This window comes from Halichoeres trimaculatus, unplaced genomic scaffold, assembly GCF_033239565.1.
Source record: "Halichoeres trimaculatus isolate MK-OKI-2021-1 unplaced genomic scaffold, fHalTri1.1 fHalTri1_scaffold_16, whole genome shotgun sequence".
Classification (NCBI taxonomy): Eukaryota; Metazoa; Chordata; class Actinopteri; order Labriformes; family Labridae; genus Halichoeres; species Halichoeres trimaculatus.
In genome coordinates this window covers 16822077-16849406 of record NW_027437194.1, presented here as the reverse complement: position 1 = coordinate 16849406, position 27330 = coordinate 16822077, and the positions used below count along the sequence as shown (strand labels likewise).

Below are 27330 nucleotides of genomic sequence, written 5' to 3'. Positions count from 1 at the left end.
AAGGGATATTGATCTGTCTTTTACAAAGTGTGTCTTAAAAAAATAGCGTTCAAAATGTTTAATTTTAAGATGACAAAAAACTTCTGAGAATTTTAGTAAGTGACGTTAGGCTTTTAATAGGAAAAATTATAGACACTTAATCTGGCTGTGGCTGTTTGATTCATGAAAAAAAATGATTTTGTTTAAAACACGATGATTCAATAACTTTTTTATTATTTCATTATAGAAAACGACCGTGAAATGGGCTTTTACTTTGAAAATGAGAATTAAAGCACCTGGATGCTCAATTTGTACATGGAAATTATTTTCTTCAAAAATAAAGTTTAGTGTTTAACTTCGCAAAATGTTTACTTTCTTTTACTTTAAAGGTATTTTTCAGACAACTTCTTGGAAATCAAGAATTATTTCAAACACTCACTGCTTTTGCTTTTTGTCAAGTTCTAGACGATACAATGATTGCATTTAAGACACACTGTTTCATTACTTTTGCTTATTTAAACAGAGGTCTTTTTCCATCATTTTCCCCATTTCAGTTGACATTGTCCGCCTCCAATCCGCCAAATTGAGAGTTATCTCAGCATCTGTTTCATTTAATGTTTGGCTGGGCTTCAGAAATGTCAAATGGTCAAGAAAATGCAGAGTGAGATAAATCAAAAACTTAGGACGCTCTTCTCCTTTAAATTTTTCCGCGAAACAGCAACGTGCTTACTTTGACGGGTTTGGCATCCCCGCAGCGGCCGCCTTCTCCTCCACACGATTGGCCGAGCCGTGGGAATATTCAAATCCAGCCGTGATTGATTGGCCCAGAGCCGGTTTCAGCAGAGCAGCGGACTCATTTCCATTCCGACATCACTCTCCGTGGCTCACACATCCTGGTCCGTAGCTGAGATGACATGCAAGCGGCTGCAAGGAAAATATAATCAGTGAAATTATCTTTCTTCACGAGTGTTGAATATGTCGAGGAAGTGCTGTTAATGGAGCCAGCTTCATCCATGGATATTACAACGGAGGTTTCCAGTGCGCAATCCGAAATCAGAGGAGAGATTGCTTTTGCAGAGGAAATACGCCTTCCGAGCAGGAGAACGACCAATCAGCCGTGGCGAACCAAAGATAAACAAGCCTTATGATAAGAAAAAACTCTGTAAGACATCACTTTATTTCTCGTTGTCATCTTGATGTTTATTGGAGACTATGCACTCCTGGAAATGTTATAGTGCAGAAAGATGTTTAACTGTTTTAAATGGTAGCTAGGACGTGCATGACAATAATAATAGAAATATAAAATTTAAGAGTGAAAGGGTTTACTATGCCTGGACTTTCCTTGTTTGTCTAAGACAGACAGCGCCAAAGTGATGCAAATGCCCAGTGCGCACTAATGGATTTGGATCCTCTGGCCCTAACTTGACAGTTTATGAGAGTCCTGTTGGAAGCTAATGCGTTTTTATTACGGCTGAATCCAACTGTGAGGCTTTTAAGTTAATCTCACTGTATCAAATTAACAATCTGAGAACAGGTTACTCCAGAATACGTTTAATGCAGTTAATTGCAGGCCTTATTTTAGACATTTGACATATCAAACATCTGTTATAGCTTCAGACTGGCCCAATCTTTTTCATCCCCAAGTGACATCTTTGTGATGCATCATAGCTTTGAACATCGCTTTATATTTCAGTGGATCCACAGGAAGTGTTTTGAAGTGTATTATCGGTCTGCCTCTGAAGGTTTCCATTTCCATTGTCTGGAAGCCGGAGGTGGGATCATCGCACCTCACTGCACCGGTGGCAGCAGAGGTTGAAGGTTATAGTCGCAGCAGAGGGGCCTATAGATTATTGGTCAGGTGTGAAATTCTACCCTGCGTGTTTTTTCCTGCCTGTGCCAGATCTTTTATTACCCAGAGAGATGGGATGTCACAGCTTCTCACCAGAGGCAGAGGAGGAAAACCTGCAATTTGGGGTTTTATTGTCTGCCTTTTCATTCATTTTCTTTTTGTGAGCATAGAATGTTCACCTCCTTAGTTTTGATTTAAAGTGACTATAAGGTTTGTGACTGGACTGCAACAAATGCTTATTACTTATTCTCAAGATAAATCAAGTACTCAATCTACTAGATGTCAAAAGAATATGACAAATACTTATCGGGACTTCCCAGATTGCTTATTTGCTCAAATCAACTCATTGAAACCTTGAGTGTTTTATTGACAACATAAAAAGCTAAAAACTTTACATTTAGAGAAGCTGAAACTACAAATGTGAGACAGTTTTGCATGATGAAAGAAGCATTAATTATTAAAATATATGGCAACAAAACTATTAAAATCATGGCTTTTGATTTATGTCAAATAAATATTCAGTGCCTCATGCCCCGGGCATCATAAAATATGTTGGCTGGCTTGATTCACTCTAAAATCTATATTTATTTTAATAGTCTAAGCTTTTTACTTGATGAGTAAATCTTTAGTGCTGGATGTGATATAGATACTGGGACGATCTGTGTTCATCGATATAGACCATTAAACTATACTGACCATAATGACATTGTCACATTGGGTTGTTTTTTAAAAATGTCTGAGGCCTGAACTTGTCCAGCCTGTAAATTGCGTCCCACTATGAGCAAGTCAATGTGCAGGTATCCCATGGGGGTTTCCCTCTGATCTCCCATCACACCCCCGGCAGTAATTCCAGCTCTGTGAAGAGAAGGGATTTGTCATTTTGGCTGCCTGCTTCCCTTTGCCTTCTCAGGAGCAAAGCTGAGCTCTGATTTATAGTGAAGTTTCCCCCGGCTCACTCAATCTCCATGCCTACCAAGTTACTGAAAGCAGGAAATGGCTCGGCTGGAAGAGTGACCTTTTCTGGGACGCCTGTTACCAGGGCCAGAATGAAGGCTGATTAAGGTCATGTCTTTTTCTGCCGTGTCATCTGTAGCTTTACATTTAAGGCCTCATTTAATCTCTGCTAACAGATGTTGCTGAAAAAAGGCCCTGGATGGCTTTTAAAGGTCTGGTTTCTGTGTTGCTTTATCTGTTCTTGAACCTAATTGTATTTTCCCCATGTGTTGAGCAACACTTGAGCTTATTTGATGTCTTCAAATCAACATCTGCATGCAAGTGCAGCTAATGCTTGGCTCATAGACTTTGTGTATTGATACTAACTGTTTTTGTTATCAAGAGTTGCAGAATGGACTGTGAAAAAATCGAAAGTAGCTTCCCTTAAACCAGAGTTCCCATAAGAGGCTGTTCTGTGTTACGCCATGTCTGTAATGTGACATGCACAGAGGTGTTATGGTGCAGCAAAGTCGTTTAGTCGGCTTAGGAGGTAATAATAGTGGCAAAATGGTGTTAAACCTCAGAGAAGGCTAGATGCATGTGTGTTAGTAAGCCCCCTGCTGTGAGTTCACCCATTGTAACTAGACTCGTTCTGAAGTGACATATTTCCAGGTCATTTGAAGATAATTCAAATTTGGACCAGGTCTAGAGGTGAGAAAATACTAACAGAGCTGTCACTTTTTTCACAATTTCTTTTAAACAGCTAAACACATGACTACTGAAAACAATAGTTTGCCAAATGTGCTAATATTAGCATAGCAGAGCTAGCACCACCAGCCATGCTGTTTACACATTGCTCTTGTTAGTAGTTATAATACAGTTACAGATGTATAATACTGTATAAAAAAAATGGACGTAGTGTCCGTGACATCACCCATCAGTTTCTGATAAGGAGTTTTGAAGCAAATTGTTTGTGGGAGCCATATTGGAAATGGGCAGGTCTGAGCCTCCAAGCTATTCAGATCGAAATCTTTTTTTGTACGAGGCTGTAAATGTTTGATTCTGCTGTGATTTATCTTTTGCTTGTTCTTAGGCTTGGTGTGTATTCGGTTTTCGGTACACCCAGAGCTGGAACTGTAGATTTCAGCAGTTCTGCATTGCCTTGTATTTTCAAACAGGAGGTTGCTTCTTGGTCAGACCAGTGTACATTTTCACCAAATGCCTGTAACGATAATGTACAACTGTTTTGACAGATCAGACACACAACAAGGGAAAAATATCATTTGTTCTTAGATTTCTGACCTTCCATGACAAACATTTACGTCTCTTTATTGTCTCCGCAATGGCAAAGAATCATACATTCATGAGTTTTTTATCATCAGGGAAGTATTTTAACTCATCATCATCCTGTCTCTGTAACAAAAAATGGATTGGTGAAAGACTTTTATTGTCAAAGTGAAATTGTTAATGAATTTAACACTATTACAGACACATTTCTTCCTCATTTCTTGATAAAAAGCCTATTGAACTGCCCCATGCTACTATAGCTTTCTACAATAGCATCTGTACATCAGTTTCCATCAGTAGTGTTGGGTTAAAGCACTCGTTTTCTATTTGTTTTTTTTGGGGGGGGGGCTACAATAATGGAAATATAAAAAATTGATCTTATTGAGTGAAATTTGTGGTGCAGACTAATAAGAATGATGAAAGTGATTTGTGAAGTTAACTTAGTAATACTTAGTAATGTCACAGGGTTTTGTGTAAAAGTAGAAAAAGCCAGTAATGGCGGGGCTTTGTTATAGCCTTAAAGTTGAATCTCAGTGTAACTGAAAGTCTTTCTCTGTCATAACTTTTAGGTTTATTGACTCATCTTATTGACTCAACAGCTGAAGAGAGATGATAAACGGCAGTAAAGAGATAGAGGATTATTTGGATGAAATATCAAAGGACTAAGAGTCAAATCTGCAGATAGTGCAAATGTATTGCACTGGACTGGAATGTAACCTCCAACGAACCCGCCCCCCTTAGCCTGAAGTTTAATATCACTCACTACTTGCTGAACCAGAAGCTCTGAAAAGTTAATCATTGCTACAAGAGATTATACATAATACTCTGATAACAGCCATGACTTCTTAGACTTCAGCTTTTTAAATGTTGGGTGGGTTTTCTGCTGAATGATACAGAATGATTGTGAAAATATAAACATAAATCTCTTTTTATCTACTCCGAGACATCATGTGTAATTACAGGCAGCCTGATATCTTTTGAAATCTGTCTAATTGGTCTTTTCATTCTAATAGGATGAAGGGGTAGAGAGACGGGGGGTTAAGGGTGGAAGGTTAAGAGCTGCGCCTCTGAGGTCAGTGGGGAGGGGACTGCCGCGAGCTCCAGTAAGCTTTATTTTGTCTACATGACGGCTCTCGGTCAGTCATTACTGCAAATTAATGATTACGGCTGCCAAATCACAATTGATGCATCATCATTTGCCCCAAATGGAAACGCAGTGAGATGATGACATTTTCTAGTTGGTCCAGAGATCAAAGCGCTTTTTTCTTTTAACTGGAACATTTTGATGTTTCATGGTAGAGAGCGTATCATTAGGTTATCTCTTGCATTAGAGGCAGAATGTTCTCCATGGTTTCTAATGAGTTTTATGTTTGCTTGAGGATTTTAATGACTAGAAGGAATCAGTGACCCTTAACAGTGTAACAGTGGAGCAAACATCCAGACAATGAGGCAGTGGAGAAGGTTGAGTTTTTGTTATACAGTAATCTTTTTTAAGTTTTTGAAATGCTTTGGAAAATGGGGACATGCCTGGGATTGTTACCTTAAGTTTAGTTCTTTTACAAAATAACTTATCTTACCATAAAACCTTCAGCTCCCTCTTTCACCATCTGTTATCTTTGAAGTCAAGGTTTTCTAAAGACTGGACAGCACACCCACAGTTCTCTGACAGTGTGTCAGTGTGTATATACTGGGATAAGGATGAGATAAGGCTCTGTTTACCTTCTAATTCTACCTTGGCATTGGCAAGGTTTTACCCCATGCAGTGTGTTTCTTTTACTGTGGAACCATCTGTGGGCAAGGGCAGATATGGGTCAGTCCATGGCTTTTTACTCCAAACTAAAGGCTGTGCACAAAGAGAAGGCACAATTGTGCAGCTTTGGATTCCTGTTTGAATTTGTTCTCAGCATCTTTGAATAAATCAAGTCTGAACATTGTAACAGGAAACTGTTGCATGTCTTCTCTCGTACATTTCTGAAATTACTAAAGTTGGAAGTTGTACAACTAACTGGTACAAATCCATCCTCTTAAACTTTTCCCTCTTGCTACTACAGACCCATTCTTACAGACAGAAGCTAAAGAGAAAAATATGCATCAACAGTTGTGCAAGATGTTAAACACATTCAAAAGCAGGATTCAGAAAAGCAGCAAGGAGCAGCTTGCTTATGTTTGTAGTTGAAATCAATTTTAACAGCAATGGCAACACGTTCATGAAAGTATTAATGCCAATTACGGTAGCCTATCAATGGGATTTTAAGCTAGCAGACTATTGCTAACTATTTTCCACCTTAAGCTAGCTGGTTAAGAATACACACATACACATACACTTAAGTAAGTTATGTGTGTGTATATTATATGCTGAAAGTCTTACAGTGCCTTCTTGTGGGGTAAAAAAGAGAGACCAAATCAAGAACAACAGTCTCTCTGTTCATCCTTTCTGCCAAACTAAAAAGCTCCATTCAGGGGGAGTACTGATTTTTAAACTTACATCAATGTTTTGTTTAGCCAAAGGAGTGGAACAGCAATACCACTTGAGGTATTTTGGTTTCACTTTTGTGCAATGGGAGAAATTGGAGGCGTGTCATCCATCTATATTTACATTAAATGGAAGGGACTCTGATCCCAAATCATTTGACTGTCAAATCACCGTCTTTCAAACGTTTTTTACTTGCAAAATAAGAATCCTCTTGAAGCTTTTTGTTTAAGAAAGTAGCTATGCAAGTTATGCACATAAAACAGTGGAAAGATGAAACATCCGGAGGTTTTACTGTTGACTGAATGATATGGAGTTTATTATTCTAATTGTTTCTACTTCTAAAACGTCCGGGTGTCACCAACTTTTCTGACCTAATCCTGCTTTTTGAAATTTTGCTGTTGAAAATGAGAAAAAAAGCTGTTTCTTTACTGTGCTGTCAGTTGTTGGTCTGAAATCCCCTCACAGCGGTTTCAAACACTAAAAATTACAGTACAAACAGCGTCAGTCATGTTACTGGTAGTTCATTCTGCTTTTGTGGGTCATAAAGAGGCATCAATATCAATTTCAATCTGCTTTACAGCCAGTTAAAGCCCTCACAGGATTTTCGTTTATAAGCCTAAATGACATGTCTGTGCAGCCAGGAGGAAACATTAAGGAGATAGTTGAACATGTAACATTCATCTTTGGTTGATTGATTTGGTTTATTGTGATTTTTAGCACTTTTACACATCCTTGCTGAGAGCTTCCTTGTCTTTTGATGACTACATGACAAAAACTGCATTCTCCCTGACATGTACTCATCAATGCTGTATGTTTCCATCCATCTACATATTCCGGACATCTGTCTCAATATTACCCAGAGTCTGCATTTACATAAAATCTGTGCTTGCACATGAATTGTAAAGGAAATGCTTCTTAACGCCGTTGTAATACCTTTTACAGGAGCTAATCTCAATGGAAATGAGGCTCATTGTTATCAGCCTCGGGCCTTGAGTGTTCTCGCAGCGTTGAGCGGAGTGGCTCCAGGTTGTTTGGTTATCCTGTACGTGAACCTTAGTGTCCTCTTTTTCTTCCTCCACAGAGAAGAGGAAGAAGGAAATCTGGGTCTCTCTTATACGTCGCTCTGATACCAATTATGCAAACTATTATAGAATTTAACCAGGCCAGCTCTTATCGGCTAATCCAGAAGTAATAGATTCTATTAAAAATGTATGAGGGGGTTTGGGGATCAGTGTGTGTGTGTGTGTGTATGGTTATATAGAGATGAATACAGCAGCTGCTGAAGCTCTGCTGTCTAATTCAGTCCTACGTCAGCCTACTTGTCTGGTCTCCGTTACTTAGACAGAGCCCTGCCGTGCATGCCTTAAAGGTAATATAAAAGCCATACATAATATACAATGAATTACAAGGTGGGTGGATTGTTATTCAGGGAAGAGCGATACAGCTTTTTCTCTTTCATAATGACCAATTGCTCTCAGTTAATAGTTTATTTCTCCCTAAATTAACCTTTCTGCTTTTGTGCTTTTCCCTATTCCTCATCTGAAGGCTCTGAGGGCAAAGAAAAAAAAACATTAGCATAGCACTCACATGCTAATCCACCCCCAGAGTGAAAAGGGTGCTCGTCTTAAACCTTTTTCATTATCATCTAATTATTAACTGAGGATTCAGAGAGCTGCTAACAGGAGCTGAGATGGTTGAAGGGAGGTGTCTGTGTGAGTGTGTGTGTGGGAAGCAGTGTGTTCCTTTCTCCATGCCTTTCATGTTTGTTGAGGGGGAGGCTCTCTTCTTTTTTTTGCAGTTTGCTCTTATCTTTGCTCTGACCCTTGATGCTGCACGAAGTCATGAAAGACTCCAGAAGGTCAGACACATGCTTGTGTCTGAGGCTCTGTATAATTCAGTGCCTTTTTATGCTTTGATGGATGCTCTCTTGCTGCTACTGTGTTATAGACAAACTGGTCATATGAAAAACCAAGACCTTTTTATTCTTGCATCTTTTTCTCTGGGTTGTCATGTGCTTTCTAAAGAAATGTGATTCACACCAAAAATGAGTCTTTCTGTCACTGCCCTTAAGCCTCTTATATCAACCTTATCTCCCTTTTCTCAAACTTCTTTCTCCTGATCTGAGGAGAGGATACAGAAATGTACCATTTTGCATCCTGTCAGTGACAAGAGAACAGGCCTGAAAGATAGATTTATTTCCCAAGACATCCTTATCAGGAGTCCATGGGGGATATTTAGATGGACAGCAAAGCACAAGGTCTTTATCACCCTGGCAGACCTCTCAGTGGACCGAATCATGCTGCTTATCAGCTGCTTGGATGTCGCCTGAGAGTGGCAAGGATTAGACGTCCTTGCAGCTTAAACTTTGTGCTTTTTTTCTTATTATGCATGCTGGAAAAATCCTACTGCATGAACTTGATGGGGAAAGATGAAAGATGGGAATGAAGAGACAGAGTTTTATTGTGAAACTACATTTCAAACTATGAATTTCAGGACATTAGCTTGTTATTTTGCTGTCATCTGTACCATATTTCTGTAAAACAAACCTTTCCCCTTTAGGGTGAGGCATCATAAACTTCCATGAGAAAGTGCAGAGCATAAAACCTTATTTTCCATCAAGCAAAGTGTTGTATCGAGGACTGAAGATGCAGATATTTCTTGAGGACTTGGCCCTGATAAATTAATGCATTCTGGGATCCTTTGATCTCATATCTCCCTCTTTTTTTAGTTACCCCACTCATGAGCAAGAAAGCAATTTTAAGCCTAAGTTTTCATAAAATCTCTTTAAATTTAAAATTCAGATACAGGGATGAAAGGAACCATCATTACTGGCACTTTCTGCATCATTTCTAGCTCCCTCTTCTGCTTTCAGAGAAACTTTCTTTTCTTTAACCACTGCTGGCCTCTCTTTGAATTATAATATCTTCCTTGATGTATTTCATCCCAGCTGCAAATTATGGGAGAAATGGAAGGTATTCCAATTTATGTCTCATTTTCTGCTGGTGAAGGGATTTCCCTGGAGATGCCTTTCCATCCTTGTGCTCTCCCCTGCGTTTTCGTCACCTTCCTCTAAACACAAAATGTGTTGTAATGGAAGGGTTGTTGTGAAATTGCCATTATTTTCAAAATGGAATCTGAACATACCGAGGCTTTTAGCTCCTCATGTGAGTGTGTGTGTGTGCTCAGATGAGACAGGTTGCACTGAGCAGTTTGAAGTGGGCTTGTCACCAGGGGACAGATGTTGAGCGGAGGAGGGGAGCAGACACACATGGAAAAGGGAGCGTGAGGGAATTTTTTTCTTTCTCTTCTGGCACCTGAGTAAAATGAAAGCCACCCTGTCTTTCTTCCATTTTAGAGGAGAGGGTAATCAGGCTTCTGCAGCTCGTCACTGAACACTCTGCGCTGTGGCTGAACCGCTTTGGCTGCCCTCTGAACCCTGAGGGAGAAATGAAAGCAAAAATTCTAAAGAACATTAAAACCGAGCAAGAAAAAGAGGCAATCTGACAGCTGGATGCTGCAGGCTCATATTACTCTTGTTAGGGATACTGAGCTGCGGTAAAAGTACGGTTTCTTTCAGTTTTATCAACTGAAGAAAAACTGTAAGCCAGATTTTTGTTTTACCATATTCACTGAACCCCTATTCTTTTTGAGAACAATATAGGATAAAGAAAATTTAAATGTTGTTACACCACACTAAAGCTGTGCTTTTAAGTTGTAGCATCTTAAGAAATGGCTTTAATATTGAAAAGGCCATGATAGGGTAGATAGTATTGGATGCTAACTTAGCTTCCATCAAACAACTGCAAACTATAGCCTGCACTACCTACAAAGTGGCTGCATGCTAACTAGAAATAGCTCTGGCCATACTAATCCCAGTTCTGTTGAGACTAATGGTTTGTCAATTAGTTTTCATTTGGTCTTAAGAAATATCACCTAATGTACCTTAAAAAGATAAAATCAACTTTGAGTCTCTCAAAAGCTAACAAAAGAAGTGGCTAAATGCTAGCTTTTGCTTTATGTTGTCTAGTTTGATGCTCTTAAAACTTGTGTTAGATGCTAGTCTTTACTGTTGTCTAAAAGAGAAGTAGTTTTTCAGCTAATAAATTGCTGCATGCTAACACCCAGCCTCTGATAGTTTTGTATAATGTGCTATAGATGCAGGGTTTTAACCCGAATTCAAGCTAGCTAGTTGTGTCATATTTGTGGTTTATTCATTTTTAAGCGTTCTAGTACACCTCTGCTACTGTCCCTTTATTTACTTCACAAAATAAAACATGGTCTAGATTTAGCCCTTGGTTGTTTTGCTTAATATGTTACACATGGTTTAATGTTACAAATGGCTGTGTTTTACTGCCAATGTCAGTAAGCTTTCAAAAAGTAAGATTAGCTCAGAGTCTCTCCACAGCTACATATACTTTTGACTGGCTTGCTTAATAAGAAATTTCTGTGGTTAGATGCTAATCTTAGCTGTTCTTTGCAAAGGAATTGTTTATAAAATTATTCAACATCAAGTCTACACCTTTGCTACTCTCTTAGCCTACTTTTTAAAAAGTAAAGTCAGCTGTGAGTGTCTACATCTAACTAAAGGAAGTGACTGAATGCCAACTTAAGCTTTTGATTGGCTCTTTAAGTGTGCTAGAAAGTGTGTACTTTTGCTGTGGTTATATGCTAATTGTTGTGAAAAAGCTATACAAAGTTCAAAGTGCTTTATTTACCCTCAATTTACTTTAAAAAAAAAAAAAGCGTTGAGTCTCCCCGTGGGTATTTGTTTTGTGTTTAATTATTTTAAACCCCTTCTTTTTTCCTCTTATTCACTTTAAAAGGATAAAATAAGTGTTGAGTAAATATTCAGGGAACACAAATATTACCTGGAGATGGCTAAATATGAACTTTACCTCATGGGTCCAACATTTTTCATCTTATCTTAAAATACATTGATCTGTGCACAAAATCATGAATTGATAGATAGTTGTCAGATTTCTTTCTCCAAGAAACTTAGCCGCATGGCATCATATCAACATTTGATTTTCAGCTGCTGTATGAATAAAGTCTATTGGTCACATTTCCTCTCTGAGTCTACCTGAAAAGTATATCTCAGTAAGCACACATTTTAGTTGTGCAGTGTCAGCATTCAGATCTGGTGACTCTTCAAACAATCACAGTGAATGTCAAATGCGATTACCACTGATATATTCCCCATGCTTTGTCTGCAGAACGATTGCTTCAGTCAGCAGCTGTTGAGAGGCGCCTTCTCTTTCAGATGCAGCCTTTTATTTCCTATGACAATACTTAACACTGCAAACAGCACACCCTGTTTAAGGGAGAGAGAGCTGCTTTTGGCCTTCTCTGCTGATCAATACAACTATAAATTTATCGAACAATAAAACACAGGTCGCTGAGATGTTAACAAATTGAAACACACAACCTGAGGCTACAAGAGGCCTGCTGATGATCAGTGCAATTGTATCTGACGGAGCTTGGTTGACAACAGCAAAGAGTCATCAGAGCAACTCAACAGAAGATGGAGTTGTCCTTAAGTGAGATTACTTTTTTTGAATACACAGTCTCAGCAGTTACAAGAAGACTTGCTGAATTTTAGACAGCTGAGCGAACATAGCAGCTGGAGTTTTTCAGTTTTAGATGTGAAAGCTGCTAAAATAACAAGAGAAAGCTATCTCAGAAAGAAGAATCTCCTATGCTGTTTTCAGTGTTCTCTATCAACCAGCTTGCAGTTTTCCTCAAACATCTTACTGGTGTTGATGCAAGATCTTGTTTTGTATGTGTTGCTTGTATTTCCAAACTCTGGGTTGGCATTCACTCTGTTCCACATCATTTTGAAACTATGTGACCTTCTCATGACAAAACCTTTAGTTTTGTTAAGTTTTGGTTAAAGTAAAACAGAGTTAGTGAAATGATTTCAAGCCACAAAAGCCAAAGTGCATGAAAATTGTCCTGCCTGATGGTCTAACAAGCAATTTCACCCCTAATACAATTATTTCTAATATTCTATCAGACTGATTGCTATAAAATCTACTCTTGCTGCCCCTCCCCTGACTTTGCATCCATGCCTGCAAAAATGTATCTTTGTAAGTTATTGCAATGTCTTACATTCACTTGAAAGCTTGCATGGAATTTTGTTCCTGACATTTATACCAGTTTCCTTTTTTATGCTGATGGCCTTAAAAAAATTCACCTAAGTGGTAAGCTTAGCTCACGTGTATGCAAAATACCTTAAAAATCATAAACTACTGACAAGTTCTTATTGAATCCTTTAATTTACAAATTTTTTCAAAACTAATAATTGAATAAAAACCATGCAAAGAGACAGGACAGAAAACTGTTGATCTGTCATCCACATTTCTTTGAGCCCAATGATGACTCAGCCAGGATAACAGAAGATTAATTTTAGAAAAACAACACAATTTTTCACAAGTCTGCTAATATAAGTATCTTATTTTTTTGTTTGTTGCTAATGTTCGTTTTTGTCTGTTTTCAGATTGGTTTATTAGTGTATTCCCACATCAGGGGGTGGCCAGTCTCTGGCACCATTATTTTGGGGGTCACAGGATGGGGATTTGAACTAAATTTGGGAACCAGTGGTATATTCAACAGTTTACTATGAAACTTAACTCCATTATTGTACAGAAAATATACAATCCCAATTCCAAAAAAGTTGGGACAGTTTGTAAAATATTCTTAAGACAGATTTTGATTTTTTGCAAATCATTTACACCCATAATTTTATTTTTTACATGAATATTAATGGTTGTTTTTCTCCCAAAAGTAGGGAAGGGACATGTTTTCCATTGTGTTACATCTCCTCTTCTATTACTGAAACGGAAATTTTTAGGGAACCAATAAGAGCAGTTCAGGAGTTTTTAAAGTGAAACGTTGGCAATGAATTTCCTCAAATTAGGTTTTGAGCAGCAACAGTTGGGATCTCCTGTGTTGGATTTTAATTTTTTGTCTGTGCCAAGATATGTTATGAGCACCTGGACTCTTCTACTGAAGAGCCAGGGTGTTGTAATATGTGCAGAATGTTGTTTAGCGTTGTCCTGCTGAAATTTATCTTCCCTGGTAAGTCATCGTCTGGATGGCAGTCACACAGTGTGGTCAGCATTTTTAAAGTTGTGTTTAATCAGCATTTAAATCCCATTATGTGTTTTCCAGTGACACACATTTTTTAATTTGTTTGTTTTTTTGTCTATTCCAGCAGGTTAACCCAGGCTGTTCTCAGCCCTTGTGAACTATCATGCTGGCCTGTATCCAGAGACGGCAGAACCTCTCATCGCAGCATCTTGGCTGCAAACCCAAAAGTCTGGATGTCCCGGCAACACCATTACTGCTGTCAGTGCCACCACTGGAGCCATGCACACGCAAAGGTGAGTGTTTATCACAAAGGGGAAGACTCTCACGTAGTACTACATGTGTAGTCTGAAAGGAAACTTGAAAGGCCTTGATCAGGTCTTTAGTTACTTTTAATCCATAATGCTGAGCCTGACCTTGATGCCTTGAGGTGCACATAAAAAATCATGCCAGGTTTAAGCGGTGTTCTGAGCTGCTCAAAGCCTCAAAAAATTAAAATAATGGGCCGCCTGATGATGATGATGCCTTTTAATTGGGCGACTAATCAGAGTGATCCAGCAGTGCAAATGTGCGCAGGTCAAAGTGGACTCTGAAATTACACAGTTAATCAGCTCTCTTGCACAGGCTTTCTAATGATGTTCACATTTTGTGGAGAAAGTGCTCCTTGTCAGTGTTGTTTGACCTTCATCTTGACTGATTACACTGCAGCCAATGAAAGGTTGAGTGGGTGTCTTTGGGCCTAACCCACATTGACATTTGTGATTAGATTTCATTCAATTAATTGATTAAATGCGACATTTTTGCAGCATTAGATCTGGGTCTGAAACTGCTTTTTCCCATAGAGGTTCCTCCGAATTTATATTATTTGTGCAGATCTCCCAAATTGCATAGTCTTTCATTCTTGGACAGTCAGTGTCCACATAATAAGATCATAGTGCCACAAATGAAGTTATTCTGCTGTGCCCTCCTTTGCTGGATTGCTTTAAAAAATTGCTGATGCTCCATTTCTCAGAGCTGGGTTTTGTTTGAAGCTACATTGTAGATCTATAACTACTCACAGTTTAATGGTTCAGCTGGCTGGATATTGCGGTTAGTCACAAATTATTGCATTATTTTATCCTGTAAAGATCTCTTGTCCTCTTCGACTGAGTTGTTGCGATTGTTTTACTGTTATTCCTTTGTGCTGGTGCTTTTGTGTTTTTAATGAGGGTTATTTTTTAGAGACATGGGAGGAAAGCTAACAGAGATCAATGTAAATGAAATGAAAGAGCACAGCTTGGACTGTGGCCTCTTTAAAAACGTATCAAACCTGTAACACAGTGTACATATTACTCAGACAGACAGAGCCACATTTGACTATGCTCGGCTACATGACACGTGCAAAATATTTTCTGCTGAGAAAAGCAGTGGTCAGGATTAACTTATCTGTCTGATCATGCTGTTTGTTGATTTGTATAAGCCAGTGCACTTTCATAAAGCATATCTTTGTTCAGCCATCACAAAAAATAAGACAGCAGAGGATCTTATCTCTCATTGCACATTTATTACACAGGTGGCATTGGTAGTGTTGTAAATATAGATTATAATCAGATTTAATCAGACCATAGGCTGTTTATAAAGTGGACTTTTCGGATGGACCTGTTTAGTATGCTATGCTGGTTTTCGGTTTTGGATTGTGAAAGTAGATGATGTCCCAAGTTGATGGCAAAACTGTTTCTGTAAGCATCAACTCGAGGTCTGAAAAAAGTCAGTATGCACTGATTTGGCAAAAAATTTATGAAGAATTTGAAAAAGAGCAAAATGTTTAAAAAGTTTCCTGATCCATGAAAATTTCTTAGTCTACCTCAAATACGATTTCTGTTTTGGCAAGTGGTACTCAGTTTAAGGTGCATTACTGCCACCTATTGAAATGAGTTAGCATTACAACTACATTGCTATAGTTAAACAATCTATTAGATTAACAGAGAAGAGATGCAAGAGAAACGCTGGTGATTCTTGTCTTTTCTAGTCCAATACAGGTGACCATTTATTAACCTTTTCAAGCCATAAGTTGAGGATATCTAAGAGTTTTTTCTTCCTTTTCTGCTTTTTTTTGATAAACTGCTTTCTAAAACTGAAAACCAATAACACATAACAAATTGAGCTAACATATTACATTCAAAAACAGATTGCTGTAGGTGGTTTTGAAAACAGACTGGTCCACTGAGAGTTTTTCTAAATTCAGTAAGACATCCAAGAATAGTGGTAGTTTTTCCTCTTTTCATATTGTCCGAGTTAGCATATACTGTCAGTATAGTTGTTCCTAAACTAGCAACAGTTATACAATAGTTAACAGTTTTTGGTGACACCTGCAGATATACACAGGTGTTTTTACTTATTCTCCCCAGTTAGAAGGACTGAAAGTGGTAACCATGCTTGGAATTTTAATTGTTCAAAATACTTAAATGAGCTGTTAAAGTGTTTTTGATCTTACAGGTGCAAAAAGACTGCATCAAATAAAATCAAAGTGCAAAATCTTAAACTGTCTGGGTTGAAAAAAACTTTGTCAACTCTGTCTGCTTCTGCTACAGGGCAATCATCCTCTTCCTGTCAAAGCAGTCGATGTATACATTCCCAAATTCCTGTTACTTAAAAATAACAAGTGTTGAAGTCTCTCTAGTTGGCTTCAAGGCTATTCAAGGTTTCATTGTGATATGTTAAAGGCAGGCCTTATATTAAAGGTCAGGACAATACAATCTCTAATGGAGATAAAAAAAATTACCAGATCAGTCAAAGATATAATGACATCTTGTCTTTCCACTAATTAACAGAGAAGAATTTGTGTTGAAATTGATAAGGAAGGCTTTACAGAGGCATTAATAACAATAAAAGTTAACAATCTCCATCTCTATCAGTGTGTGTTGTCATAAAGGCTGTGTTTTTGTTTTTACCTGCAGGGAAACACTTAAAACTGCAGTATAAACTTGTTGTAAGTGTCTTATTCTCTTTTACTTTTCCATCTTTCTCCCCAGGTTAAACTCCTTCTTGTCTCTCCTCTTGTCTTTTTTGTTATTAAATATTAATTGGGAATCAATGGAGCACTTGTCTGCTAAATGCTGGAACAGAAGGGCTTACTTTGCCTCAGGCAGAACCAGCGCTGCGTTTCTCGCCCTGTTTACCTGCAGGGCTTTTTCCCCCTCTTGAGTTTTATGTACTGCGACTGTGTGTAGTGCAGCACCCTCCAGCTCTGGTGTGACATTTCAAGCACCACCACGGGGAATAGACCGCTGATGGGGGAGCTCAGTCTGTGTGGCCTTGGCATCTTCGTTAAATGACTCGTTGTTGGACTGAGTTAAAAAGGGACAGTCTCTAGTCACTGCTGCGCTTTTGAAAGCCGCTTCCATTTTGAGCTATCAATAAATGGAAGGCACGGGACATGAAAGCTCTCAGCGGCACAGACCCATGTGAGAGATTTCTGAGGAACCAGCCTTTGGATTTATTTGATGAGAGTGAATAAGAGCTGTTCTCTTCTCTACTATCTTAGCTTCAAAGCCAGGGCTGGAAATGGTTTTTCCCACGCTGCTGGCCTGCCCCCGGGTTGGCTTTGAGTGGGGAAACTTTGCCCAAGCTGGGCCAAGCGGTACAGAAACAAATGAGGAGTGACACTGGTGCAAAGGAGTGTTCGCCTAAGCCTCCCCGAGCACACAGAACTAAAGTGTTCAGCCCTGAGGTTACTCTGCTCTGTTATCACCCTTCAAATAGAGATCACTGACTCTGAGATAGGGAGGCATGTGAAAATGGAGTTTCTTTATAACCTTTTTTGGGGTCTTTTCAAAGAAGGTTGTGAATAACAAGGTAAGAGTGAGTAAAATTTGAATCTTCTGTATTTTTTGTATGGAGTTGTTGAGTAAAGGCATCAAGTTGCAACCTTTTAAACCATTCATTGTGAAAATGTTTGCTTCCCTCAATGAGTCTAAAGAAAAAGAAAAGCTGCTGACACTGTCTTTTACTTGTCATAACAATTATTAAGCTGTATTAATCAATCATCAATTTTAATTTGCAATAAATTTTGGCTTGTAGTGTGAAGAGGGTTTTTGGCAACAAACCCAGAGCCTTAACTCTGTACTTTTATAGCATCTACAGTGCTTTTATTTCTCTTTTTTTTAGACACATTGACCATATTACTCATGTTACCACAAACATCAACCCTTTCCTTAAGCTAACTACACATTGAAATCAAGCCTATGCCACCTGTCCAGCTCTAAACAACCAACACAAGCACTTAGCCAAAATATGGCTAATAGCTCTGCCTAGCTAACGCACAAACAAACAAAAATCAAATATTTCTTAAGGGAGCTAATTAAATCTTTTCATTTTGCTTAACATACTTCAATATTGAAAGACAAGCGTGTGTTTATAAAGTTTTAGCTTCTGTGAGTTTTTCACACTAGCTAAACACAACAAAACACGGTAGCCTTAGCAGTTTTCACTAAAGAGAGAAAACAGGCATGCCAAATTTTTCATAGATTTTCCCAGTGTTCACACATATTTTTAAAAAGTATTAGATTTACTGTTAACATTAATAGTAAACAGCATAATATTAGCTTTCGCTCATGGTGACTAGTTGAGTGGGAACACCATAGCAAGCCTACAGCAACATGGCTTCTACAATTTCACTTGCTGTCCTCCTAACTTTTTACTTATTATTTTTATTTGTGCCTAAATGAAGTAAGTAACAAAAGAAAAGATAAAAAAGGTAGCAATCTAAATGAACTCTTTCCATAATTTCATTTAGTCCCGTACATGGCTAACAATGACCAACCTGCTACACTTGCGCTAATGCTAGCTGCATAGGCTGTGTAAAACAAAGAAGTATTCTCTCCTGTCGTTTCCTGATACTGTGAAATGAGGCCAATCCGTGGACGCAGCCACATTGGAAATGTCGCCAACTTTGAGCTTCCTTTCGAACAGCTACAGGACACCTGCCAGAGCTGAGCTGTGTCTCTGATTGGACAAACAGATGATCCTAATAACTTCTAAGCCTCAGAGTTTGAAAAAACATCACCTACTGTACAGTGTGTGTGTAGATAGAGAAGTCAGCATTTTAGACCCAAGCCATTTTTTGAACCTGGCTCTGAATACACTTTTTAATGCCATAAAAGTCTGGTTTTCTGGCTGGGTGTGCTCCTTCAGCCACAGACCCATTTGTTACATAAAAACTTAAAGTATAAATGTGAAACTGGATGCAATGGGCTGTACCATTAAGTCTCTCAACTTGTGAACATGTGGCTTTCAGAAACTTAATCTCACAATGTTTTGAACAGTCCTTCAGTCTTGCCTGATAAGCGTGGTTGAATGCTAACATTGACAATTGATTGTTTTGTTTGATAAGCTAGAAACCTGCTGTCAAATGCTAATCGTTGTAGTTATCAGCTAGCAGTGTTGTTTAAATGTATTTTTAAAGCTCTTCAGTTGTTTCTTTTTTCACTTTTAAAGGGTGATATTAGTATTGAGTCACTCCTCAGCTGTCAGAGATATTACCCAGAGATGGTTAAATGCTAACTTTAGCTGTTTTTTTTTTTTCAAAGCTAATGTGTATCTTAAAAAAAAGTCATACAAAACAAGTGAATGATAGATATTTCTCAGTTTAGTTACTTCTCATAAATACAACAAACCCATCTCCTTTGAAGGCACCAATAGATTTAGACTGTATCAGTTTTCTGGATGTTTCCTGCCATCATGAACTTTCTTCTTCATCTCCCTGACGCCATAAACTGATCGCATCAGCTGTTTCTGTTTCTTGTCTGACTGTTGTTATTGACAGCTGGACATAAATGAGTGCTGAAGCAATCCATCTGAGTTTCATGTAATTACTGTATAATGAGATGAATAGTGCAAAATAAACATACATTATATTTCTGTTTTTTGATTTATGCTGTGAATTAAAGGGGGAGAATCTGGCAGCTGATGCTCTGGTGTTGCAGCATTTTCTAACCAGCAGATAGTCGATTGCAGCAGCTTGTCTCACCGAGATGAATGAGGTCAGGGCCAATTAATTACATGGTCCTAATGACTGAGCTTATTGGGCCAACTGGGTGCATTGAAGGGGTAGTCATAGCAACAGAGACATAGGTTTTTAAATGCACTTTTAGTGTGCTGAGCTTGGCCCTTGCTCATTAATGTGGTCCAGTGTATTTTAAATATCAGGATTATTTGTGCAGTAAACAAGCATTCACGCCTGCTGAGGAGCCCTGTTCTGTTATTAACTCCGGCTTCTCAGCGTCATGTTCCCGCTGCGGATTTGATTCTTGTAAACATGTAATCTCACAAAAGTGTTCCTGATATGTCTCCAGCTTTACATCAAAGGCCTGCGGGATATTTGGCTGTCAGCTCAGCTACATGTATGCATATTAACAAGGAATTATTTATGATCTGTTTTTTTTTAAAGCTTATACCTTGTGAGAATAATCCATTGTGGTCATTCTAATGGTTTCCTTATGTTGGCCCTCGGGGTATGAAGCAGTTGGAAGCCGTGGTTTTTGGAAACACAATAACGCTGTTTCCAGCTCTGCCTCTGGGGCTTGTTTTGCCCATAAATTAGTGATTTACTCAAACTGCACTAAAACAATGAGGTCTCCTCTCTAATCTGAGGGTTAATGGCTGCAAGTATGACCACGGGGAAAAGATTAGCCAGTTTAAAGTGGCAGGAAGCGTTAAGCAGGATTGTATGGGGGTGGAAACAAGGTTGCGAAAAACCATATATAAACACCACTGAATGCTAAATACCCAATGTTACATCCCTTTAGAACATTTTCATGCTATTATTTATAAAATCCCTTCCTTTTTAGTCACACAAAACATGCACAAACATAACAATTTAGGCCTTGTGGAGATAGAGTCTATAATTGGCCTCCCACCCCCTGCTGTGTCTCTCTATGCAGGAAAGAGGAAATCAGGATTAGGTGTTTCCTGTGAAAGTGTGCCAGTTTCTCTCAGCATGGGGCCTTAACAGTGGAGCCGCATGTTCAATGCGTGGAGCCTATTCCTGGTGAAAAACATAGGAAAACTGACGACTGGGACAATTAATTCTATCAATCCAGCTCTGTTGATGCATCACAAACTGGAGGGGAAGGAGAAACTACACAAAAGCTTTTCAGTCTTACATAAATGGCTTCAATCAGCCTTGTTGAAGCAATTGTAGAAAAGATGTGAAGGGTCAAAGAATTAAAATTTATAAGCACTGCGTGATGCCCTCAGTGAAGGTTGCTATTTGATGATATTTTTTGTGCAGTTTTTGTCCGTCTCCGCTCCTGTGCTTCCTGTCAGGGCTGCAGAGTGAAGCAGCGTGCAGTCTGCAGGTTCAGGGTGATTAAGTGCTTAAGGTCAGGCTGCTAATTCTTTCTCTGCCATTCCTTACCTGACAGCACACAGCTGCCATTTTCTCCTCGGTTGTCATGTGAACAGCCACATATTTGTTTTCATTTCTCGTCTTTATTTTCTGCTGTTGAGTTTTTGTTGTGTGACTACATTGCCACTTGATAACAGACAGGGAGCCAGAACGCTCCTTCCTTTCAGTGTGTTAAAGTGAGAAAACAACCTTGCATGGAGAATAACTTAAGTTTGTCTTACTTATCCTTTTTGGTTAATTATCTTGTAACCCCGGGGAGGCTTGTTGGTCTCTGGTGAATGACGATCATTTTTTGCCTCTGTGCTTATTATGTACTAAACATTAAGCCTTCATTAAAGTAAGCCTTTTAGAAAAACAACCTAAAATATTTCATCTTATTAAAGGCCCTGTGAGGACTTTCCAAGTGATCTTGAATTAGTCTTACTTTTATGCATTAGCTTGTTATAATCTATGATTTAAAATGACTTTATCAGCACTAAAATCAGCCTTTTCCTAAATGCCAATTCTCAGTATCTGTCTCCTGGTCAAACACAAATCCATTTAGGGCAAGTAGATTAAAAGTCCCTATAACTACACTGGTTGTCAAAGTTTTGCAGTGAGAAGAGGTATCTGTGTTTTTCTCTGCTGAAAATGATTTCTGGATTAATTTTGTAAAAAATGGTGGACACTAGAGCTGCACTGTCAAAAAAAGGACAGAAGAGCAGCAGTTATTCTGCAGTGGTCTGTTCAAATGTGAGCATCTGTCAGTAAAATTAAGAGTGAGGTTATGTTAGCTCTGCTTGGTGAGGTTAGAGTTGGTAGATGAGCACTGGCAGGACATAACCTGGATTCACTAATGTTTTAAGTTACTGACACATGTCAGAGCACCAGGCTGTGTGAGTAACACTGAACAGATAATTTACTCATCTTTACCAAGTTTACCAAGTTCCAAACAATAGAAGTGTGTAACTACAAATAAATATATTACCATATACTATATATTATTATTATTAGGGCTGGGACGATTTGCTATTCTCACAATTTGATTCTATTATGTTATTTTGGGGTGCTGATTCAAATTAAATTATGATTCTTTAATATATAAATTTTTGGTTTGCTTTTTGAACTCGAGACCATGTGGGAAAAGTGAAATGATGATGATAATGTCTACAGACTATATCAGGAGCCATATTTTCCCATTAAATGCACATCATGTGAGTCAGAGAGAAACATTTCACCCTCTGCTAAAGGAAGAGGTAACTTGTTTCCAATCTAGTTTATAAACGAAGACTGAAATGAAAAAATTAAATTTGAAAAAAACGAAAAAACAAACAGACATATTTTTGGCAAAGAATCCTGATTTTGATGTTGTCAAACAAAAACACCAATAAATATATATTTTTTCTCCTGCCCCTAATTATTATACAGCAGTTTTGCATCCTGGGAAAAGTAGTCTTAAACAAAGAGAAGTAGTAGTAGTAGAAGAGCTGCACTCCAAAACAAGTTGCCGCTATACGGCATTGTGTAAGTGCTCGCGGAAAACTGAGAACCTTTAAAACACACATTTTAACATTGTGGTACAAGTCCACTGATCATTTATTGGTGCTGATCTTGGCGTGAGTGATGCAGAAAAAATCAAAAATGTTGTCATTTATCGGTTTCACTTGTGTAGGCACTCAGTTATTCAACACAGACTCTTTCTGACAGATTTCAGTTCAAGAACTAACCACTGTTTGTCTCTCCAATGTTTTGAAGGAGGTTTGCAAACACCAGAGCACGCATTACAATTTCTACGACCACATGCTTTTGGAAAGCCACTAAACATGACATGCTGGGCTGGGCTCACTGCCATCCAACACCACTGATTGGTACTTAAATCCTGAAGATTGACACACAAGCCCGTGGTTGCAACTTAGAGTGTTTTCAAAGCGAAGCATGAGGTTTTTGATCCCAGGCTTTAACTTCAAATTATCCAGCAGTTGGTCTTTCTGTCAGAAATTTAGCTAAGTTAGCCCATTTCTAATGCACATGTCACACAGTGGTAGCCTTCAGGAGATAAATTCGGAAATGCAGAGTGGAGATAGCCCATTTGCTAATGAGGTTTCCATAGTGCCACATTAAGGCAGCCGCAGTGGGAAGTGCAGCTGTGTTGTGTCTCCATGGCTCTGACAGGGCTGTAATCTCTGGACTAACAATATCAGACACCCTGTGAAGACGTGTTAGCATCCAAAGTGTTTGAAGTGTCTGTGGAGCACAGAGCCAATCGCAGCGTGCAGGAGCTTGACACTGACATTTAACTGGGCATGAAATGGATGAAAATTGCTTTTTTGCTCTCCATTGTTGTTAATTGCTGTATTTTGTTGTTGTTAGTTGCCACATCTGTGTTTGCATCACTTAAAGCTCTTTTCAGGTGCAGATGAAGCTGTTCTGCTTTTCATAATGGTCATAGATACTCTGTTTTGAGCTTCTCAGAATCAGTGTTGGATGTTGGATGTTGGATATAGTTAAACACCTTTCTAATGTCACAGATGTTATGCTTTCCCGTTGCGGCACTACACTGTGATACATAATAAGCAGTGTTTTGCTTTGTTGTATTTCTCCAAAGAATTCATTCATGCTCTTGGCACCACAGCGCCGTTCCTTCTGCGCTGTTGGGAGATTGCTGGATGAATTGAACACTCCACCTTCCCTCCTTTTTTCCCCCTCCATTTTAAACACCCAATTTTTTTCTTTCATCATGAGATGGATCTTGTAGATTGAATCATTTTCACAGTCGGGAGGCTCACTGTAGGCCCTGAAATGAAATGAACTCCCAAATCAATTTCAAATGGGAACAACAAGTGAGCTCTCTCCCTGCGTAGCTGGAATTGGTTTTGTTATTGAAAATGAAATGAAGTGTTTTCTTTTTATTTTGCGCCTCTTTTATTGCATATTATAGCCTTGTTCTTTTGCCTTCTATGAGTCCCTCCAACTTAAAGCTTGATCTGTTTTAATTTCAGCACCTTTATCTTCTAATGTCAGGGTTTCTATAAAGGTGCCACTCTAAAAGGTGCCTGTAATTTCTACAAGGTGATTTATTGTTTCTTAAATGGACCGCCTTTTCACACCTTTCCTTTGTCGCAGGGAGTTAAACAGCCATGAAATTGCTTGAATAATAGTGTTTAAATCCAATCATGGTTTGTGCCGTCAGCTTCCCCGCACACAGTTCAGTCCTCAGTGCTTTTTGTGACCACTTTTTTCCCCCTCATCTGGCTCAACTTTTTTTCTTCACAGTCACAGGTTCAAAGCTTTTACAGGACAATCAGTTCAGGTTTTTGGAGGCAGAGCTGGAACACAATTACAGATGCAGAAAGTGGTGATGATTGAATTTGAACACAGGTGTTAGAGAAGCATGTAAAAATGAGTTTTGAATCTGGAAAATTGTAGCATCAGGTTTAGTCAATGGATAATCATCAGTCATCCTTACTTTGCTTATGTAAAGGACTGCTGTGGATCAAAGTTTTTCTGTTTTGTTTTGTTTTGTTTTGTTTTAGGGATCTTGTCTCTTAAAAAAACAACCAATTCAAACTATATATATATATATATATATATATATATATATATATATATATATATATATATATATATATATATATATATATATATATATATATACTTTAATTTCTTATACTTTTTGAGGATTTCTCAAAACAAAGTGTGGTCAAACATCCTTATGCTATCATTATTGACATTAAACCCCATCTGTCCCTCATTTATCTCTTGATACCAATGATACGTGCCCAGGTTTTCTTGCTACATTCTTCCTTCTGTAATTCAACCACTAAATGTCATCTATTTGGTTTTATTTCATCCTTTATAGTAGAATTAGGCCCTCTTTCCTCTTCTGTGCCTCTCTGATTTTCCAAGATAAACTAATTTTGGGTCAAACCAAGTCCAGATAAATCTTATTCCAGACTGATCTTTGGATGCCTGAGGTGTCTTGAGCTGAATTGTAGCCAGTCACACCTTAAACAGGGTTAAATAACAAATCACAAGACACAATGTTTCTTCTGGATGTCAGCTAATCGCTGCTTTCTGTCTGCTTCCCTCTCAGGCGAACTGGCCTCCATGATCTCTCGGTACCCTTCTCCCGCTGAGTTGGATGCTTTTGCTCATAAGACTGCCAACAGCCCCCTGTCCATCAAAATCTTCCCATCTGATGTGCGGGTGCCACAGCACAAACAGCTGAACAAAACCGTCAATGGATTGGACACCACGGGACAGCGCTATAGCCCATACTCACACCCGTACTCAGGGGGGAACCAAGGTTTGCTGGCTATCGTCCAAGCTTCTGTGGTGGTCAAAGGTGTGCTGAAGAACTCAGAGGGCAGGAGGACTAAACATGCAAACAGCCAGACTCCCTATCCTAATCCTCTGAATAACAGCTACACAGTCAGACACAGGCACAAGGCCTATCATATAAGCTCATGTAAGCCCCCTGATGTTCCCGTTGAGACAGTTTGTTCGAACACAGGGATGGCCTCCGGAGATCAGAGCCTGGCCCCCCAGTCGGAGCTGGCAGAGGTTCAAAGCCTGATGATGAGGCAGATGAGCAGAGTCCCCCACAGCCAGGCCCTGCAGTTAGGAGGAGAAGCTCGATCCAGCCCTTCTCTGCAGGTCGTGGCCGCGGTGGCGAATTCAGACTCTGACTTTGTTCTGGGAGTGCCCCCTCAGAGCAGTTTGGCATTTACAGGGGCAGTGATACCTGCACAGGGAGCAGAGGGAGGTAAAGCCAGGTACGCGGAGAAGAGTGAGTACACATTATGGCAGCAGAAGCATCAAATCCAGCAGCAGCAGCAGTATCAGCAGGCAGCAGGGAGGATGTATGGTGTTAGGAACGGCGCACAGGGGCTCAGGGCAGCAGATGCTAGCCAGCCTCCTGAAACCTGCCTCCCTTTGGCATCCTATAGACTGCATCCTGGCAGTGTAGGTGGCAGGCAGAAGCAATCCATCAACTGCCCTGGCATGCAGGTGGAGCCCCCTATTGGACAGTTCTTCGCTCCTCTCTGGGATGGTGCTCTAGCTACTCCTAATAGCGACTGTTACACTTCTCAGGTGCTGGCAACGGGTACATGTGCAGCCAGGCCGAGAAACCCAGGGCTCTCCCATCCACATCTCCACCATCATCAGCCACAGCTCCACCCCCCTCCTCTTCCTCCTCCTCCACCTCCTCATTCCCAGGCCTACAGCACAGACCAAAACTTCTGTTGCGGGCTGCCGAGTACTAGCCTGTGCCATGCTGCTGTGCTCAGCAGCAGCCTGCAGTCTCTGGAGTGCCTCATCAGTGAGATCCACCCACCCTGCATCAAAGAGCGCATGCTGGGCCGCGGGTACGACGCTGTGGGGATGCCTCAGCTACTGGAGCACCACCAGCAAAGCCACATGCAGCTCCCCAGCTACAGATAAAGACAAACACAGAAGAAGAAACCTTTTCAAGCGGATGGGAGTGTGACAAAAATGAGACATGCCGTTTTTATAGTTTGTGCATGTGCTGTATTTGTAGAAGGCTTTGTGTTGGAAGCCGAAACGAAAAATGATAATCACGGCCTAAGATACAGGTTTATCTTATGGACTTTTTGTGTTTTAATTCTTAAACGGCCATCAAGCCTGCTGTTTAAAACTGATGCTGAGCACCCAATCAGAATCACATTTTATCCTGTAGTTTGCAGATGATTGTTTTGTTTGTCACTGGAGGGAACATTCTTACATTCGCTGCTTTGTCGTGGGTTTAGTTTCATCCACTTCTCACTTAGTTTCTGCCATGTGATGCCAATTTCATGACCACAAGGAAAACATTTGGTTGCAATATGAATATGAATGTCATGTTATATGGATTTTATTCTGCCACGCTCAGCATTCTGTATCAGGACTTTGGCATTTCCAAATCAACACTGTGGCAATTCAGGCCGAGCAGGACGTGCTTTGGTTATTTTATTTTATTTTTTTCAATTTCGTGGTCATTTTTCTTGAATGAAATTACATTTTTCTCTCTGAAGTTGAGCGGTTTTACCAACATAATAGAGAGCCACCCGAGCTGTTGTGTGGCTACACTCTGAGACAGTGGAATATGTAGGACCAATATGTCCTTTTGTGTGTCTGCACTGGATCTGTAATACTGTTTTATTTATGTTGGCCAGTTCAGTTAAATGGCAAACTGTCTCTATAATTATAAAGTGCAATTATTATATATGAAGATGTGAGCGCTCTCCATGATGTATGTTGTTGAGATAACTACATTTTGCAATGTATGACCCTAATATCTCACCCTTTTTTGCCTCTTCTTAATAAGGATTGTCAAGTAAATGAAATTTTCTAAAC

At 39.3% G+C, this 27330-nt stretch overlaps 1 protein-coding gene across 1 annotated transcript; it reads left to right on the top strand.

Annotated features, from left to right (window-relative positions):
• Window positions 1-828: 828 nt before the first annotated feature.
• On the top strand, window positions 829-27330 carry LOC141805058 (protein FAM222A-like). Its single transcript, XM_074689743.1, has 3 exons — window positions 829-1141; window positions 13735-13903; window positions 25067-27330. The coding sequence occupies exons 2-3, from the start codon at window positions 13774-13776 to the stop codon at window positions 26416-26418; spliced, it is 1482 nt and encodes a 493-aa protein (XP_074545844.1). The 5' UTR covers window positions 829-1141; window positions 13735-13773; the 3' UTR covers window positions 26419-27330.